Source organism: Schistocerca cancellata, chromosome 6, assembly GCF_023864275.1.
Source record: "Schistocerca cancellata isolate TAMUIC-IGC-003103 chromosome 6, iqSchCanc2.1, whole genome shotgun sequence".
NCBI lineage: Eukaryota > Metazoa > Arthropoda > Insecta > Orthoptera > Acrididae > Schistocerca > Schistocerca cancellata.
The window spans coordinates 285,598,962-285,616,367 of NC_064631.1; the positions used below are offsets into that span (position 1 = coordinate 285,598,962).

Here is a 17,406-nt window from a genome sequence, read left to right on the forward strand (position 1 = left end):
TGCTCATCATGTGAAAACAAATACACAAAAACTCCTCTTTAAGCTCCAGAACCAAACTTTCTTCAGTAATTAATGATAAAGCAAAAGAGAGTCTTCATCACTGCAAATTTAGACTCCAGTATTGGAGAAATGTTAAATCTGGTGGTAATACAACATTTGTTGAAAATGTAGTCTAACACACTGCAATACTAACCTGTGGGAGAAAGAATCCAAGGAAATATAAACCAATAAAAATGAAAGGGGAGCAAACGGAAGAAAGAGAAAGGTATCACCCAAATACATAATGATATTTTTTCTTTTATATGTCTGTTTATTCTTGGCTCAACTCTCAAGAGTCTTAAGTGACACCTTCTATATTGTTTCTCTCAGCCTCATTTTGTCTTTGACGTGATAGAATAAATTTTTATTATTTAGTAGAGAGCTGATAGTGGTTTACCATTTTTGAGATCATTTTATTTGCAGGTACATTTATAAATTTTGTATTATTTTTAAAATTATGTTTGATGTTAACGTATCTTCAAACAAATGTGTGGACAACTGCACTGGAGAGACAATTATATTCTGAGAATTGGTAATTTAGTAATATAGCTAGGCAGAAGAAAATCATCTATTTACTAGTTGGTCTGGTGAAACAACTGGGCCAAGGCTGATTGAAATATGATGAATCTCTGGCCTTTGCAAGCACCAGCTCCTTTATCAACAGCCAAAGGTACAACAGGAGAAGGGAAAGATTTAGATGACACCTAGAAGTGGAATGTTAAACATGTCCTCAGACACCTTAATAAAAGTGAGACCCAAGACCCAGAGTCGGGAGTCAGAAATAACAATGAGCCATAGCAATGAAGATTGATATCTGCATCCCAACCAGTGAACTGTGGATTATGGTTGTTGCATTCCACTGCCAGTTCAGTTCCAGTTACATATCCTGTTTGTGTCTTGGGAGCTAATGGGTTTGGGTGCCTTTTTCCCAGTTTTGCTATAAACAATATTCATCTAAAACTTTGCCCTTCTTCTTTCTTTCCTTTAGCTGTCAGCAAGGAGCCAATGGTTGTGAATGCTTGAGACTGATTATGTTTTGTTTGTCTTAGATTTTGTCATCCCTGCCTGAATTTTTGAAATCTAGGGTACTGGTAAGTAGTTGCTTTTATTCTAACTCTTATACAATTAATTGGTGTTGGAATTACATCTTTTGTCTTTATATTATAATTTTCATCAGTACCATGCTGTGATGAAAGTATATGTTGCCATATTGTCATATATCTTTAGTATTTTGTAGTCGACACTCAAATCAACAGAGAGCACATGAATATTTTTCTGACTTTACCAAGTTCAAGATATAAATAAAATAAATGAAAAGTAAAATGCGCAGAGAGAGAGAGAGAGAGAGAGAGAGAGAGAGAGAGAGAGAGAGAGAGAGAGAGAGACGACTGACTCAGTATACTGACCAGCATTAGAGAAATATATTAAGCATTAGAGAGATTAGACAATATGAGATTTTTTGCAAATAAATAAGTTTTTTTTATTGTCATGAAATGAAACTTGCATACTTCTTTCTGCTCCTTGGGCTTATATATCATTTATGTTAATCTCCGTCATCCTTACAGTTTCCTGGTACAATATGGGGGCATAGGAGGTGTGAAATACCTATTTTTGAGTGGCATACTTACTTTTGAATGGTTAATAATAGAACAATTTACTGTAATCTTAGAAACAGGGTACTATTTGCTGTAATATAATAGTAATTGTTGCTCTTAGGTGTATTTATTTGCTGGGTATCAGCCTGTTCTAGATCTAATTACACATTAGTGACAGTCAGTAGCATCATGTGGTGTTAAATACCAATATACGCACTTTATTATTGTATCACAAGTCTTGGTCTCAGTAATTTCTATTGCAGCAATAACTTCACTGTATGCTGAAAAAGTCAGTTATGTGGCATAAGATGATCAGTTTTTTGTCTTTTAAATCTCTGTTATTATCCCCTACTTGCTATCAAGCAATATCTCTTTGGAGGAGGATATGGTTTTATACCTAAAATCATGCTACTAATTACATTTTTGTCTGACATAACATAATTATTGACATCTTTATTCCTTTGTGGCATGCCTGAATCATGTGTCACCCTCAAAATTTGTAGTGTACATTTTACACTATGTTGTGTGCCTCATTGAAAGTAACCTTGGACAAACATTAATGCCCCTGAAACCTGTCACTGCTATTGTGAATAATCCACATTTTCATTGACATTTTACTACAGAGCATTTACATATGTGAAATGAGCCACTAAAATACTTGTTTTCTAGATTTTCTCCTCTTAAAATGTACAGGATATCCCAGGAGCAACAACCAGTATTCAAGAACATAACAGGAACAGTCCTCTCTAAAATGGATACTGTATGAGCTGTGAGCACTAGCTCATATTCAATACCAGGAAACAAACCTCTTCTACTGCCAGCTGCTTGCTTTCCAGATACTGTGAGGAGGTAATGTGGACCAAAACAAGAAAAAATTCTTAAGCACACATGGGATGTAAAAGATGTGCCTTAAGATCTGTGAGCATGTGATCAGTAGAGATGTGTTTCACAGTAGCAAATACAAACAAGTGCTTATAGCTCTTGGAGGTGTGCGCTTTAGAGCACATGTTTAATGGACTTTTTTCTTGTGTTGTCTCATACTACCATCTCTCCAAATCTCCAAATATGGAAAGCAAAGAGCATGCAGTAGACGAGATTTATTTCATAGTGTCAAAGATGTAGTGCTTTATTTTTCATTGCATTCAAGCAGCTACAATCAAGAATACATTTTTTAACTTTTCTGACAAAAATGTGTGGCAAACTGTGACCCATAAGTGGATTTTGACCTTTCTCAAGCATTCCCTTTAACTGGCGAGGTACGACCATTAGTACAGCATTGTCTGTGAAAGGCAAATATATGACTTCCAGTCCCCAGTTCACTGCACATTTTAATTTACTAGACTTGCAATGGTAACCTACAGCACCATAGAATTGAGGTGTTCTTCTACAACAAAGTTTCATCTGAGGTTCCCAGAGGGGAAAAATGTTGTATAGGAGGAGCCTTTGATGCTTTCAAATGTTTAGAATGTTTATAAGCTATAGAAATAATATAGGCATGATTCATTCAGCCTTTCTTTATGTAATGTCAAAAATGCAAATTCAGCATAAGAACCTAGTATGTAAATTCTGACCAATGTTCAGAAAATTCAGTGTTGTCTATAATATAATAGCATGATGCATCCAATGTCTGTATTATTGTGAAGCATTGGGACACATCACTATTTGTGGTTCAGATGGGGCTGAACGCCATGTATCTATCCATGCAAATACTGTGATTGAAAAACTTTTGTGAGTCGTGCTTGGGTAGCTCAGTTGGTAGGACACTTACCTGTGAAAGGCAAAGGTCCTGGGTTTGAGACTCAGTCTGGCGCACAGTTGTAATCTGCAAGGAAGTTCCATGTAAGTACACACTCTGCTGTAGAGTAAAAAATTCCTTCTGAAAACATCCCCTAGGCTGTGACCAAGTCATGTCCCTGCAATTTCCTTTCCTCCAAGAGTGCTAGTCCCATAAGTTAAACAGAAACTTTTGTGAACTATGGTAGGTAGGAGATGAGGTACTTGAGGAAATAAAACTGTGAGGTTAAGTTGTGTTCAGGTGTCTCAGTTGCTATAGTTGAGACGGTCTAAGAAGATCCCTAAGAGTTTACAGCACTGTTGACAGCTTTCAGCTGTGAACCTCTAATGGCTGCAGGCAAAAAGATAATACTGAGGCATTGCCATAGAGATATTTATAAAATTACATTGCTTTATTCATTGAGGTTGTCCTGTAAAGCTGCCATGCCCATCCCACTGGAACTGTCAGGGATCAACTTTGCCATGTCAGCTGTAGAACACTTCCTCATGAAAGACGAAGATGTTCTGTTCGAGTCCCAGCCCAGTGTACACTGTTTATCTGCCAGGTAGTTTCATCCAAGTGCACACTCCACTGAAGAGTGAAAAATTCTTTGCTGATGTCCATTTTTGTTTTATTGAATGCAGTTTTTTATGTTTCACCTTGATCTTGATAATGGAGCATATTATATATTAGATATTAGTTAATTATCTAAGAAATTTTACAACCTGTTGTGTAGTCATAAATGTTTTTATTTTTCCATTTCTTGATATCATCTAGAACTGATACAAGTGTGTAATATTCATGTGTATTAGGTCAGTTCAGCACTAAAACAGAGTTAAGTGAAATGAAAAATTTGCTTTTATTTGGTGAAGTACTTTTTGTGTGTCACATTCATCAGTTGATTAGAAACCACAATTTTGAGCACAATTGACATATTCAGCTTTAAATGGCACATTGAGACACTGTTTTCTTGGTGTATGTTAATTATTAATGCTGCATGAAGTGCACAAGCTTCTGGTGATTCTGTACTGTTTGTTCATACAACACAAAAAATAAAGAAATAAAAGCTCTGTGGAGAGGCAGTATAGCTTTTGTGGTTTCTGCCCAATTCTTTGGTTGCTCTGTAATGGCTTACTTGATCTTCACATTTAATAGCACTGAAAAATTGAGTGCAAAAACATTTGCATGTTGATACTGTTAAATTTGTATGTCATGTGATAAATTAATCTTTCTAATGCTAATGATTTAAAGTTGTGAATTATTTGAGATGAAATTATACAATACATCGAAGCAAAACAAAGAATAATAGATCAGTACTCAACATGAAATTTCAAATGCTGAACACAACGTACAGACAGAGCCAGTGACAAATATAACTTTGAAGTGAAAAGACATCAAACGAATAAAGTTTTGGAATGACAAGAATTATCACAAGTGTCAAAGCTTTCCATTTACATTTTTTTAGACATATATTTGGACCTAACCCCACCCCCTCCTCTCTCTCCCCCCCTCCCCCTCTCCCTCCCTCCTACCCCCTTTCCCTCCCCCTCTCTCCTCCCCCTCCTCCCTCCCTCCATCCCCTCCCTCCTCCCACTCTTCCCCCTCACCCCTCCCCTCTTCTCCCTCCTCCTCCCCTGTCCCTTCCCCCTCCCCACCATACACACACACACACACACACACACACAGAGAGAGAGAGAGAGAGAGAGAGAGAGAGAGAGAGAGAGAGACGGGCGGGGGGAGGGGGCTATGGAACAACCGTCTAATGATAAGAATTCTGTGTGTTGTTGATGTATCATGTAGTTCTTGTCAAAATTCTTTTGGTTCTGGAACCATATAAAGCTTGCAAATGCGATAATGTTGATAGTGTTATCTTCTATTACTTATCATTGCCAGGTATGTTGTTTTTTTTTTTATTGTATACCACTTTTGACAGGACATAAGCAATGTAATGCAGGATACTGTTTGGTTTAAAAATTCAGACCACAGAAAATTTTGCAATGTAATTGTTGTGTGCAATTGTTAATGTGATATCATTGATTTCATTAATAAATTTAATGTCCATATTTATATCCATTTTGCTTCCACAGTATTTGTTCTTACATTACTCTCATCACCTGTGTCACTGATATCCCAACATACTACTTACAGTCCACATGTATTTTGCTTTTTTTCTGAAATAACTGCATCTGCTTTGTGGCAGTTTTCAATGGCTTTATTTTTCATTTTGTTCTTGAGACATTGAAAGATAAACCAAAGAAATCACTTAATTTGTGTCTGAGGACAGTAGCAGTTTTCTGTGTGTGCTCACATAAAATTGTTTACACACACGTTTTTTTTTTTTTTTTTTTCATTTATGAATATATTTATTTATTTATCTAAATCAGTTTTTAATGCTTCTCCTGTACAAAAATGCAGAATAGTGGGAAAAAAATACTTACAGCATCATTTTAAAGTATAATAAATTTCCGTTCATAGAGTGCAATATGAGTCGGGATGGATTGTTACTCACCATACAGAGGAAGCGTTGTGCAATAGACAAGCATGTTTAAAATTAGGCTTGTAGGTTATTTTAAGGTATTGGACTAATTCCTCCATCAGGTGTAGTCATATATGTGACTGCGTCTGAGTAAAGACATTTTATGATAGCTTAATAATACCTTGCAGTCTGATTTTAAATGTACCTATCTGCTACTTAACACCTTCTGTGTGTGGTAAGTACAGTCTATTCTGATTCATATTGTTGTTATTAAATCCCAAATTTTCTATTGTTCAGCTTTTAGATTTTTTTTGTAGGACATCAAGCAGAAAAATTGGAAGAAGGGAAAATACAAAACAAGAATAATGACTCAAAACACTGGGTCATAGAAACATCTCATATAGGTTGTAGGATTGACTTTCCTTATTACTTGTCGGAACCATCTATGATAATCCTTGGTTGTAAGTCACTATTCATTTCCTTTTCAATATTTTACTCTTTCCCTTTCTTTTATGTTCTTCTTTAAAAATCTCATTGTCTTTTGTGAGTAAAAGAAAATGGAAATTATTTTCTTTTTCTTTTTTTCAACATAAAAATGTTCTGAAGTAAAAAAAAGTGGGAAGTTGAAGTATCTTTTTCTGTTTAACATTAGCAAATTTTCAAATTTTAAGTAAATGACCTTCCACTGCCATTAAAGTGAGTTAAAATATTGCAGTGTTAACTGATGACAGGAACATATTAATTATATTCATAAATGAAAAGCATAAAAATGTGCTTGTTCTTCACTAATAATTTATATAGGTATACTGTTTTCAGCTGAGAAAGCACTCATTAGACAATAACTGGTAACTGTCATCAGAGAGAATACAGTACTGATGACAGTCAGTTTTTGACTGATGATGGTTTTGTAAGTCAAAATCCAGTTAACTAAATAAATTAACACTGTAGATCATGCAGTTTTTGTGCTTTTCATTTGTAAATACAGTATTTCCAATTATTCATGTGCAGATTATCCGGTTTGTGGAGTATTCATGCATTAAAAAAGTCCAATATTTTTTTTTTTTGTCAAACAGTAGTAAAAAATCCGCCGTGTGACAATAAGTGTCATTCCCATTATTGTTGGCAAACCTGTAAATCGATAACAAACTCAGTTTTCTGATGTCTATTGGCATGTAAGTATCAACGAAGCAAGTTAAATGGAATTTGTAAAAGAGGTGATGGAGAAGCGAAAGAATGTTGTGTTGACATTAAAACATAAATTAGAATTAGTTGAAAGATTTGAGATACTGCAAAACTAAGTGCTGATTATGGTATTAGAATGCAGACTGTTCAGGAAATTAAAAACGATAAGTTGAAAATACAGGATTTTGTCAGGAAATGCAATTCTAGTTCTGGACCATCTGTACGAAAAAGAATGAAGAGATCTACATTTGATGAATAACATGCTGCTCTTTTGCAGTGGTTTAGCTCTACTAGCAGAGGGTGCTATTGTTTCAGATGTGATGTGTGCTGACATGACTAAATTTTTTCATGAAGCTGTAGGGTTAGAGGGAAAATTTACTGCTTCGTCTGGATGTCTAACCACATCCAAATAACATCATGGTATTTGTGCACTTACTTTGCAAAGAAAGAGTGGCTTAGTTCAAATGTTGTAGCACCTGGTTCCTTTTAGGAAGAGTTCCAGAAATATGTGGAAGATGAGAATTATACAGCTAATGGACTGATGCATAATTACACTGTTAAAATGGCACTAATTGACTGGCCTACAGGAAATGTTATTTGATGAGGACGATTTCATGACGTTTGGAAGAAATTGGCAGTTCTGAATGCCATACACAGAATTTCTGATACCTGGCAGGAAGTCAAGCCACATATACTAGATTGATCACAGAGGAAAAAATCTTCCAAATATAGAAGAAAGTGATTTTCAAGGTTTCAGTGATGAAGAAATAAAACTACACAGATAATGAATCTAGCAAAGTGTTTAAATGGTTTTGAAGGCGTCAGTGGAGAACACTTGAACGAGTGGCTGAAGATCGATACTTGTGAACCTGGCTTCCAGTACATGAGTGATGCTGAAACAATGAAGAGGGCTGTAACTGTAAAAGTGTGGATGAAGACTGTGACCTTGTTATTCATTGTACTGCAGTGAAATGTGTTGTCTCATAGCTTATACTGGCCAGGTGGGGTTTCAGTACAATGGCATAACTGCTACAAGAAAAAGCTGAGTGAATAAATGTCAACTTCTCTCAGAGGGAGATCAACATCACAGACTATTTTAAGAAATAAGCAGAGCTACAGACTCTATGCACAGACATGGAATAAACTTTTAAACAAAGAATATATGTTTGAAAATGCCCTTATTACTCGAGATGTTCGATTATTTGTGTGTCTCCTTTCCCACATCCCAAACAATTGGGAGTATACTATACATAGTTGTCACAGCTAAGCAGTGACAGAAGGATCAGTTAAGACACATTAATCATGAGCCCAAACTGAGCCACACCAGGCACAGCCTAAATGTTAGCTGAGTTGACCTTTTCAGAATAATACCCAGTTAGTACCAGAAACACACATTACTGGCCATATACTGAATTAAACTTATTATGTAAACAATTTTGGGAATTTCTTCAAATTATCTGGTCATGTATGTTTCAAGAACTGAAAACTCCTGTTACAGCATGACAAGTAACTATGTTTGTTGTAAATAGATATCTATTTTTACCCAGTGTAGACAACTATTATTCTTACTAACTGTCCTTATAAATTTATGTTGATCATTTATATCTAATATTTCTGGTGGCAAATGTTTGTTACATTTGTGTATACTTTGACACATTCTGCACCTTTTTAGCGTCACCTTCAGGATAATGTGTATTAGCCATGATGAATGAAAGAGTGGATTAATTAATTAATTAGTGAATGCTTTACTATCTCACCATATTCTGTGAAATTGAGAAAGCTTATTACCAATGTAGGAAAAGATAGATTGCTACTTACCATAAAGAAGACATGTTAAATTGCAGTCAGGCATAATTAAAAGGCACAGAAAGCTTTTGGCCACAGCCTTCATCAGCAAAAGAGAAACATACACCATTCGTACACATAAGCAAGCACACCTCATGCTGGAGTTGGTGGTCATCTGTGCATGAGGTGTGCTTGCATGTGTGTGTGAATGGTGTGTGTTTCTCTTTTGCTGACAAAGGCTGTGGCCAAAAGCTTTATGTATCTTTTAATTGTGCTTGTCTGCAACTCAATTTATCTTCTTTGTGGTAAGTATCAATCTGTCTTTTCCTATATTGTTGATATTCCTACTTGGAGTTTCCATTGTTTGCGAGAGCTTGATATGTTGTACACAACTTGTATGTCCAGAAGTACTGAGATATCAGTTATCATGTGTCTCAGATCCACCATTAGGGCTTTACTTGGTATTATTACAGTGTTTAATCCATAGGAAGAGCTTTCCTATAAGATTTGACACATAGAAAGCACATTTTTTCCATTTTTAATGAATGATGGTATGTAGTTGTTGCTATGTTTCTGGCTGAACTAATTTACCACACCTTTAATGTTGTATTTCATTCCAAAGATGTTTCTTGGTGTCCAGATAGGGTCTTTGAGAAGGTCAGTTCAGAGTATCAGCTTGAGTTTCTTAAAGCCAGAGTGCAATAGTCTTTACTTTGTTGTCAGGTTCACTGACAGGCTGATACAGAAAATGTGTAATTCCAAAATATTATTGTAACCAGAGAAGTGTGTTCTTGTCAGTGATGTATTTTTAAACATCTAATTCATTTCTCCTTCTTTTAAAACTAATGGTCAACACCCAAACTAGGAAAATTACTCCCAGAACAACCAGCCATTGCACTGCATATATGATTTTTGTCATACATCTGCTGATGAAGCAATAGTAGTTTCTGAAGGTAAATAAATGTGTGTTTTTTTAGATTATTTTGAACTCACGTGGCTGTGTGGATCATACATAGGAAGAAAATTTAAATCCACCAGTCATTATTTAATGGAATTTATCTCGTTATTCAATCCATTATTGGTTTATATTGTTATGCCCAGCTTCAGATTATATATTAAGCACTACATGTTGTTAGCACCTTGTCACCTGCTGTTGCACTGTGTTTTAGTTTTGTACGTAGAATTTCTTATTGTGTTGTACAATATTTTCTATACAGAACAGCTTGACCATCAAATATATTCATTTCACACACACTTATTGTGTCTTTCAGTCTCAGTTTTAAGATATGTAAGCGATGGTCATGTGCTTTACAAGTGCTGTAACAGTATGTGTGTACCTTAAAATTATGATAGGATAATTTTGAAGTAAAGTGCTCTCATGTGGAAGATGCAAACAGAGCAGGTGAAAGAAATCATAATACCTCATGGCCAAGCAAGCCTTGTGATTAAATACCATGCAATGCAACAAGGAGCTCAGAGTTAAAACCCAGAACAAATTTCACCAGTGTACTATTGGTGCTAACATCATGCAATGCTTAATATGTGGATTTAGTCATCTGGAGGTGGACATACAAGCTTGAAACTAAGTATTGCTTTGGAGGGGGAAGACAGAGAGAGAGAGAGAGAGGGAGGGAGGGAGAGGGAGAGAAGTAAATCTTTTAAAGTGGTTTACTCTCTTACTTAGTGAAACTGAAACAAGAAATGTCTTATGTATTTTCTGTATTGTGTATGCCAACTACTTGAGTACTTGGTGTTGTGTTTATTCCTGTCTTCTGGCAGTCCACCTTGATCTGATCCCTCTCTCTGTCAAATGTGTCCTTACCCATCTCTCTGTCTATCTTCTCCATCCCCTCTCTCTGTCCACTGCCTCCATTCCAACTCTCTCACCTCTCCTCCTGCCCCTCTCTCTGGCCATCTCCTTCTACTCCTCTCTCTGGCCATCCCCTCCTGCCCGTCTCTCTGTCCATCTGTTCCTTTCCCCTCTCTCTGCCCATCTCCTCATACCCCTCTCTCTTTCTATCTGTCCCTCTCTCCTCTCTCTGTCCATCTTCCTGTCTCTCCCTCCGTACATCTGCTCCTTCCCCCTCTATCTGTCTCCTTCTCCCCCATCTAATTTCATCTCTTCCTTATCTATCTCTTTGACCATATCCTCCTCCCCTGTCTCTCTTGTCCGTATTGCCCTCTCCCTCTCATTGTCCATCTCCTTCTCCATCTCCTCCTTCGCATCTCCTTGTCCATCCCCTCCCCACTCTTGCTGTTCATCTCCCCTTCCCCCCTCTTGCTGTTCATCTACTCTCCCCCCCATATGTGTACCAAATCTGGTTGAAATGGTTCAAGGGGTTTAGGGTGAATTTTCTACCCAGGACTTTGCCAACATCAACACGTCAGATATATGTCACATATATTTGACATATACCACATGTATGTGTACACATATTTCACCTGTATCTCAAGCAAATTTTGCCCTGCAGTTGCATTTTCACACAGCACAAATTTTTACGGTGTCATATCTCCTGAATTTGTATTTGTACAATGATATGTTTTTGTAGGTACAGTCAATGGCATATTTGGATACACTCTGTGAAATGTGTTGTGAATAGAGTTAGTAGTAAAAAAGCAATAAATTAAAATGTCATGCATGATATGCCAATTTTTCACTCATCTCAATATTTGCTGTTGTATCTCGTGAACTATGTGACATACAATGATACATTTTTGTACATACATTCAGTGGATTACGTGGGTACTGTCGGCAAAATGTGTTGTGAATAGAGTAAGTAGCAAAGAAGTTTTTTTCTTTTCATCATTCTGCGGGGGTTGTCAGTGAGAAAATATTTCGTAAAGGTTTGAACTTATGTGTAAAGTTTGTTTGCAAGTCACTAAGTGCTCTCATTCATAAATACTGAATGAATAAAATACAGATATTCATGCACCATTGGTTATATTTCATTTTCATCCTCACACCTTTGACCGAGCGAGGTGGCGCAGTGGTTAGCACACTGGACTCGCATTCGAGAGGGCGGCAGTTCAATCCCGCATCTGACCATCCTGATTTAGGTTTTCCATGATTTCCCTAAATCACTCCAAGCAAATGCCGGGATGCTTTCTTTGAAAGGGCACGGCCGACTTCCTTCCCCATCCTTCCATAATCTGATAACACCGATGACCTCGCTGTTTGGTCTCTTCCCCCAAAACAACCTAATGTAACCCACACCTTTGACAGGTGTGTGGTTCTTATCCTTACAGCAATTATCTCCAGACACTAAGTCATATATGTACCAAGTTTGGTTGAAATCGATCCTGTGGTTTAGGAAGAGATGAGGAACATATACATACATACATTTATACATACATGTCTTATAATGTACTGTATATGAATTATGAGCACATCAGTAATCTGTAAATTCAACCATATGGTCATGTGACATAAAGAAACCAATCCAAAAACACAAAATGATTATGGGGTCAGTCACCAGACTGTGAATGTTGAATGGAGGGAAATGACGAGATTTATTAGTGTTTGATGCATGGGAAGATCCAGTCAGATGGTGTCTTAGCTTGGAAACTGCTCCACTTTTACAAAATTTGGAAACTTCTGTAATTAAAATATGGGTATATCTAGGTTGGTGTCATCAGCCAAATACACGAGCACAGCAGTGGAGGACAGTGAAGGTTATGCCTGAGGACTACATATGTCACAGCCTACCTTACAAGCTGTGCACTAGATGCTCTCTGTGTCACAGTCTTCATCCAGATGTATCAGCAAAACCAAATTGCCTGGTGTAGCTTGCATGCAAATGTAATAATGACTGATAGCTGTAAAAGGATCTATTGGTGTGGTTGCAGTTTTTTTTAACACACTAGAGATGGGCAGGCAAGTGTGATCTTGCACAACTCTCTCTCTCTCTCTCTCTCTCTCTCTCTCTCTCTCTCTCTCTCTCTTTCTGTGTCTGTCTATCTGTGTGTGTGTGTGTGTGTGTGTGTGTGTGTGTGTGTGTGTGTGTGTGTGTGAGAGAGAGAGAGAGAAAGAGAGAGAGAGAGAGAGAGAGAGAGAGAGAGAGAGAGAGGTAAATTGCATGAGGTAGGGGACTTATTGTGCATGGTGTGCAGAATACTGCCTTACAGTAGTGTTGTATGGAGCATGGTTACTTGGGAAGATCTTAAATGCTGGTACCAGCTGAGTTCCACTTTCTCTTTGTGGGTCGGTGCACACGCACAATCTGCCTTGAAGTGGTCTCCTGTGATCAACATACCAGCTGATGACCAGTTCCTACAAATTATGCCTTATGGGTGTGGGGAGAATGCAACACAACTGTGTGCTGTGATTTTGGAGGCAGTTGGAAAGACTATATTGCTACAGACAGTAAACAACTATCTGCATACAATTAATTTGCCCTTGAGGCACCCATTGTGAGCAAGAGTACGAACCATGACAAAGGTGAGCTGGTGAGCAAAGGGATGTCTGAAATGGAACCTGGGGTAGTCACATTAGGTTCTCTTCATTTGCGAGTGTAGGATTTGTCTGACATCTAATGATCATCATAGAAAAGAATTAAGGCAGCACACATTTCAGGTGTACACAGTCCCATGGGTTCAGCACTAAGGTGTGTCAGTCATATTTTGAGCTGGTATCATGTAATAATGACAGACATCCTTGTTCACTATCAAGGGCAACATAGGGGATGTGCAGTATTGGAATAGGATTTTCTGATCTATTGTCTAGGCCAATATTTCAGTGACAGGTTTGTGTTCCTAGATGATGGTCTGTGGTACCAGCTATATGAACCCATTTGAACATGTTTGAGATGAAATGAAACGTGCATTGTATTTTGCGGGAACCCTTCTCATCCAATAAATGAAATTTGTAGTGTCGCTATTGAAGAGTGGGGCAGGTTCAAACTGTAACATTTTGGAATCACTTAGTGTATAGCATACCGATGGCAGTTCATGCACGGATTGGTGGAATGTGATAGTTAACATCACCAAGCAAGAGATTTTGATTTTACAGTTATGCAGTTTTGAACAGACTGCAGTTATATTGGTTATTGTTTTATTTTTTAATTTTAGAAGGCTTATTCTTTTATTCCCTGCTCTTCTTTAGTATAAGCCCACATACGTTCATAGATATGGAAGTGGTGCAGACTTGTTTTAAGCAATTTACATCTGGTGGTCATTCTGCAGTGGTAGGTTTTAAAATAGACATATATTCCTGTTTGTTCCTGATCTCACAGCTGGGAGATCATTCAAACCATCTATTTTGCCACCATTACTAGAAATGAAATTTTTATTTCCCTTTCGGTTGGCTTTTCATCTAGCAGATGTTGTAGGTTTCCTTATTAATGCCAGTGTTTCATAATTATTTCAGAAAGCATAGCAGCTCTTATCTTTAAATCTGGAACAGTGCTAATGTATTAATTCTCTATCAAAAGGATTAGGATTGAAATGCGCATCTGACCATCCGGAGTAGAGTTTTCAGCTGAGTTTCCAGAGGGATCCCCGAGCTGCCAAGGTGAATGCTGAGGTTGTTCCTTTCAAAAGAGCATAACCAACTACCTGCCACTTCATTGTCCAATCTGATCTAAGTTTGTACATTTTAAAGTAAAGGTAAATTTTAGGCCTCTCGTTTCAAAAATATCATCTGTATTGCAGTATCATAACACAGCCTGACTACTAGACAAATCTGCCCTGCCTACAAAGTCATTGATCTCCACCAGCATTAAAAATAGGCTGTGATGGAGCTTCAGTACAAATGGAAGCAAATTGATGAGCTCTAGGGCATGTGTGTTAATAGCTGTGTGAATACACCAATTAGTTTGTGAATTTGGAATAGTTTCCCTTGAACTTATTTGTCTCCTAGTATTTTTATGTTTTTAAAAATTATTTAATGCAATTTTTATCAAATATTATCATTTACATTCATTATGAAGGTATTAAATTGTGTTCTCTTTCTTTGGAATGAGGGAAAAAATTTTGTCCTACAAATTTTCAGACGAGTGTGTTTGTTTCAGTAATTCAGTTTTTAGCTTTGAAGAGTATTTATTTAATAAGGAAAGGTTGTTATTTCTGGTCAACATTATTTTATGGTATAAACTGTGCAGTTGAACATCAGAAAATGTAGCTATTTATACTTCAACCCTTTCCGCTCCAACGGTGACTGGCACCTGATGTAGCCGGATTTGTTTTCCACACCAATGTCAAGCCTCATTCGACATGATTCTTCATAGCTCTCACAAGCTCCGTTCTTGAATTTGACAGTACTAGGCATCAGTGCTGTATAATACTGCCATCTAGGGAAGCCTGTGTTAACTCAGTGTCAGACTGTAGCATTTATGTTGAGAGAGGTTGTAATTAATAACGTTCAAGTTAGTAGGCGTGAAATGGCTAGTTCTTCATCCGCAGTCAATTCTCAGGAAGAGATTGTAGAGCTTTTAGAGGTATGTCTAAGTGAAAATGAGAGAGGCAATGCTTTTGATGATGGTAGTGATTCATTTGTAAACATTTCAAATTAAATGACAATGGACACAGAAGAGTTTTAAAAAATATCACACAGTGAGAAGTTTTGTATTGTAATGCTTATGTAAATATATTTGAATGAAAGTGCACTTTTTGTTTTAATACATACGCTTATTTTTGATCAGTGGCCTCATTGTTTCCACAAAGAGACTTATGCAATTGGCTATGGTGTGCTCGCCACTGCTACAGCAACAATTTAAATAAAAGTGCATGGAGACACCCTGTATGTGCATTATGGAATGCAATGGGTTAAGTTTCATGGAGGCTGCTGTATATGAGAACAAAAGTTTTTATTTACCCCTGGTGGTTCTTATTAGAGCAGGTTCTTATCTTAGTTAATTTCTCTGATGTTACAATTTCAACACTGCTACAGCAGTTTGGCAACACTTGCTTTAAATTTTAAACATGTATCATTTCTGCAACCATTACAGAACTCTTTAAATAGAACTGCCAGTTATTAGTTAATAATGTTAGATCATTAACCAGAAAAAGGGTCCGCAGCTCGTGGTCGTGCGGTGGCGTTCTCGCTTCCCGCGCCCGGGTTCCTGGGTTCGATTCCCGGTGGGGTCAGGGATTTTCTCTGCCTCGTGATGACTGGGTGTTGTGTGATGTCTTTAGGTTAGTTAGGTTTAAGTAGTTCTAAGTTCTAGGGGACTGATGACCATAGATGTTAAGTCCCATAGTGCTCAGAGCCATTTGAACCATTTTGAACCTGATATTTAATGCTAGAGCACATATATGAAGTATTTTGAGTAACTGATTTGCAATGAAAATATATAAAAAAAAGTATAATAATTTCACTGTAATTTTCATAAGAGGTAGCCGTCACATAATTTCCGAGTGACACTCTTCAGAACTGGAGAAAATCAAAGAAAATAAAATGACTCAAGATGGTGTAGAGATTAAAGCAGGAAAGGGGAAAAATTAATAATAAAAGTAGAAAGAATAAAGATCACAACCATAAAGATGTTGATAGAGATAGCTGATGAAGAAATGTTACAAAAGAGAGCTATCAGATGCAAACTTCCAAAAATCAATACTTCAAGTGTAGGTCTAATAGTCACCTATTGTGTGACCTGCATTCATTTCCTGTTGTTATTTGAAGGTGGTGCTTTGCAAAACAGTTATGAATGTTCTGTTGTCTGAAACTCCAACATTTCAGCACACATCTTTAATTTAAATTTATCGATAATGTGCCCAAGTTTGTGTTGTGAAAGTGTCACTTACAGTTTTAATTGTTTTTCCTTAAAAATTAAAAACCAGAGGAACCATGTTATTTAGGTGTTACATAGAACTCCCTCCTGAAGCCTCATTTCTTCTTACCGGATTATGTGGCTCTATTGTATTTCATTATTTTATCTATTGCTTTATATTTCCTGATACTTTCTATCTCTTAGGTAGTATTCAGCCCCTAAATTCAGTAAGTTTCCATGACTCCTTGTAGGAAATAGTTGTTCCATTCTATTTGGAACACTTTCCTTTTTTAGGTTACCAGTATTGAGAAAAGCTTCATTTATTTTCCTGTTCCACATCTTATATGAGACCTCTTTAGTAAGTCTAGTTTTGATAAATTGTGCAACATGGTATAAGAGATAAGTATATTTTTGGTTGTTTTAATCAAGCATCATGTCAGTATTTGATATTTTGTTTTTGTTAGTGGAGCTCATTATTTGATATTTTTTGTGTTCTTAATAACAGCTCTAATTGTTGGGAAAGAACGCAATTTCAGCCATTTTGGACAGCTCAACAAATCATAAAATTATTTTTGAAATTGTTAATTATCCAATAAAATCACACAAAATTACAATTTTAAATTAGTGATTTCTTTCGTTACTGGTCTTATTTGGATCATTAGAGGTAGCAGTAATTCACTCAGAAGTGGATAGAGAAAACCACATTACCAGTGTGATTATTCAGCACAATCAAATGGAAATTACTAGTCTCGACCATCAATGACTATCTTCTGGTCTTGAAACGTCAGTTCAGGACTAGCTGACATAAAGTGCTATGCAATTCAAAGCAAAGGTTTTTAAAAAATGTGT

General features: G+C 36.8%; 1 protein-coding gene across 4 annotated transcripts in view; it reads left to right on the plus strand.

The window, feature by feature from the left end:
- Positions 1–17,406, plus strand: part of LOC126088526 (GATOR complex protein WDR59) — a 271,830-nt gene that overhangs the window by 169,145 nt on the left and 85,279 nt on the right. For 2 of the 4 annotated variants that reach the window (XM_049906688.1, XM_049906689.1), the window contains exon 18: positions 1,089–1,130. The exons of the other annotated variants lie outside the window; for them this stretch is intronic. In XM_049906688.1, the coding sequence (XP_049762645.1) occupies positions 1,089–1,130 (42 nt within the window). The remainder of the gene's footprint in view (positions 1–1,088; positions 1,131–17,406) is intronic. 4 annotated transcript variants of the gene reach the window in all.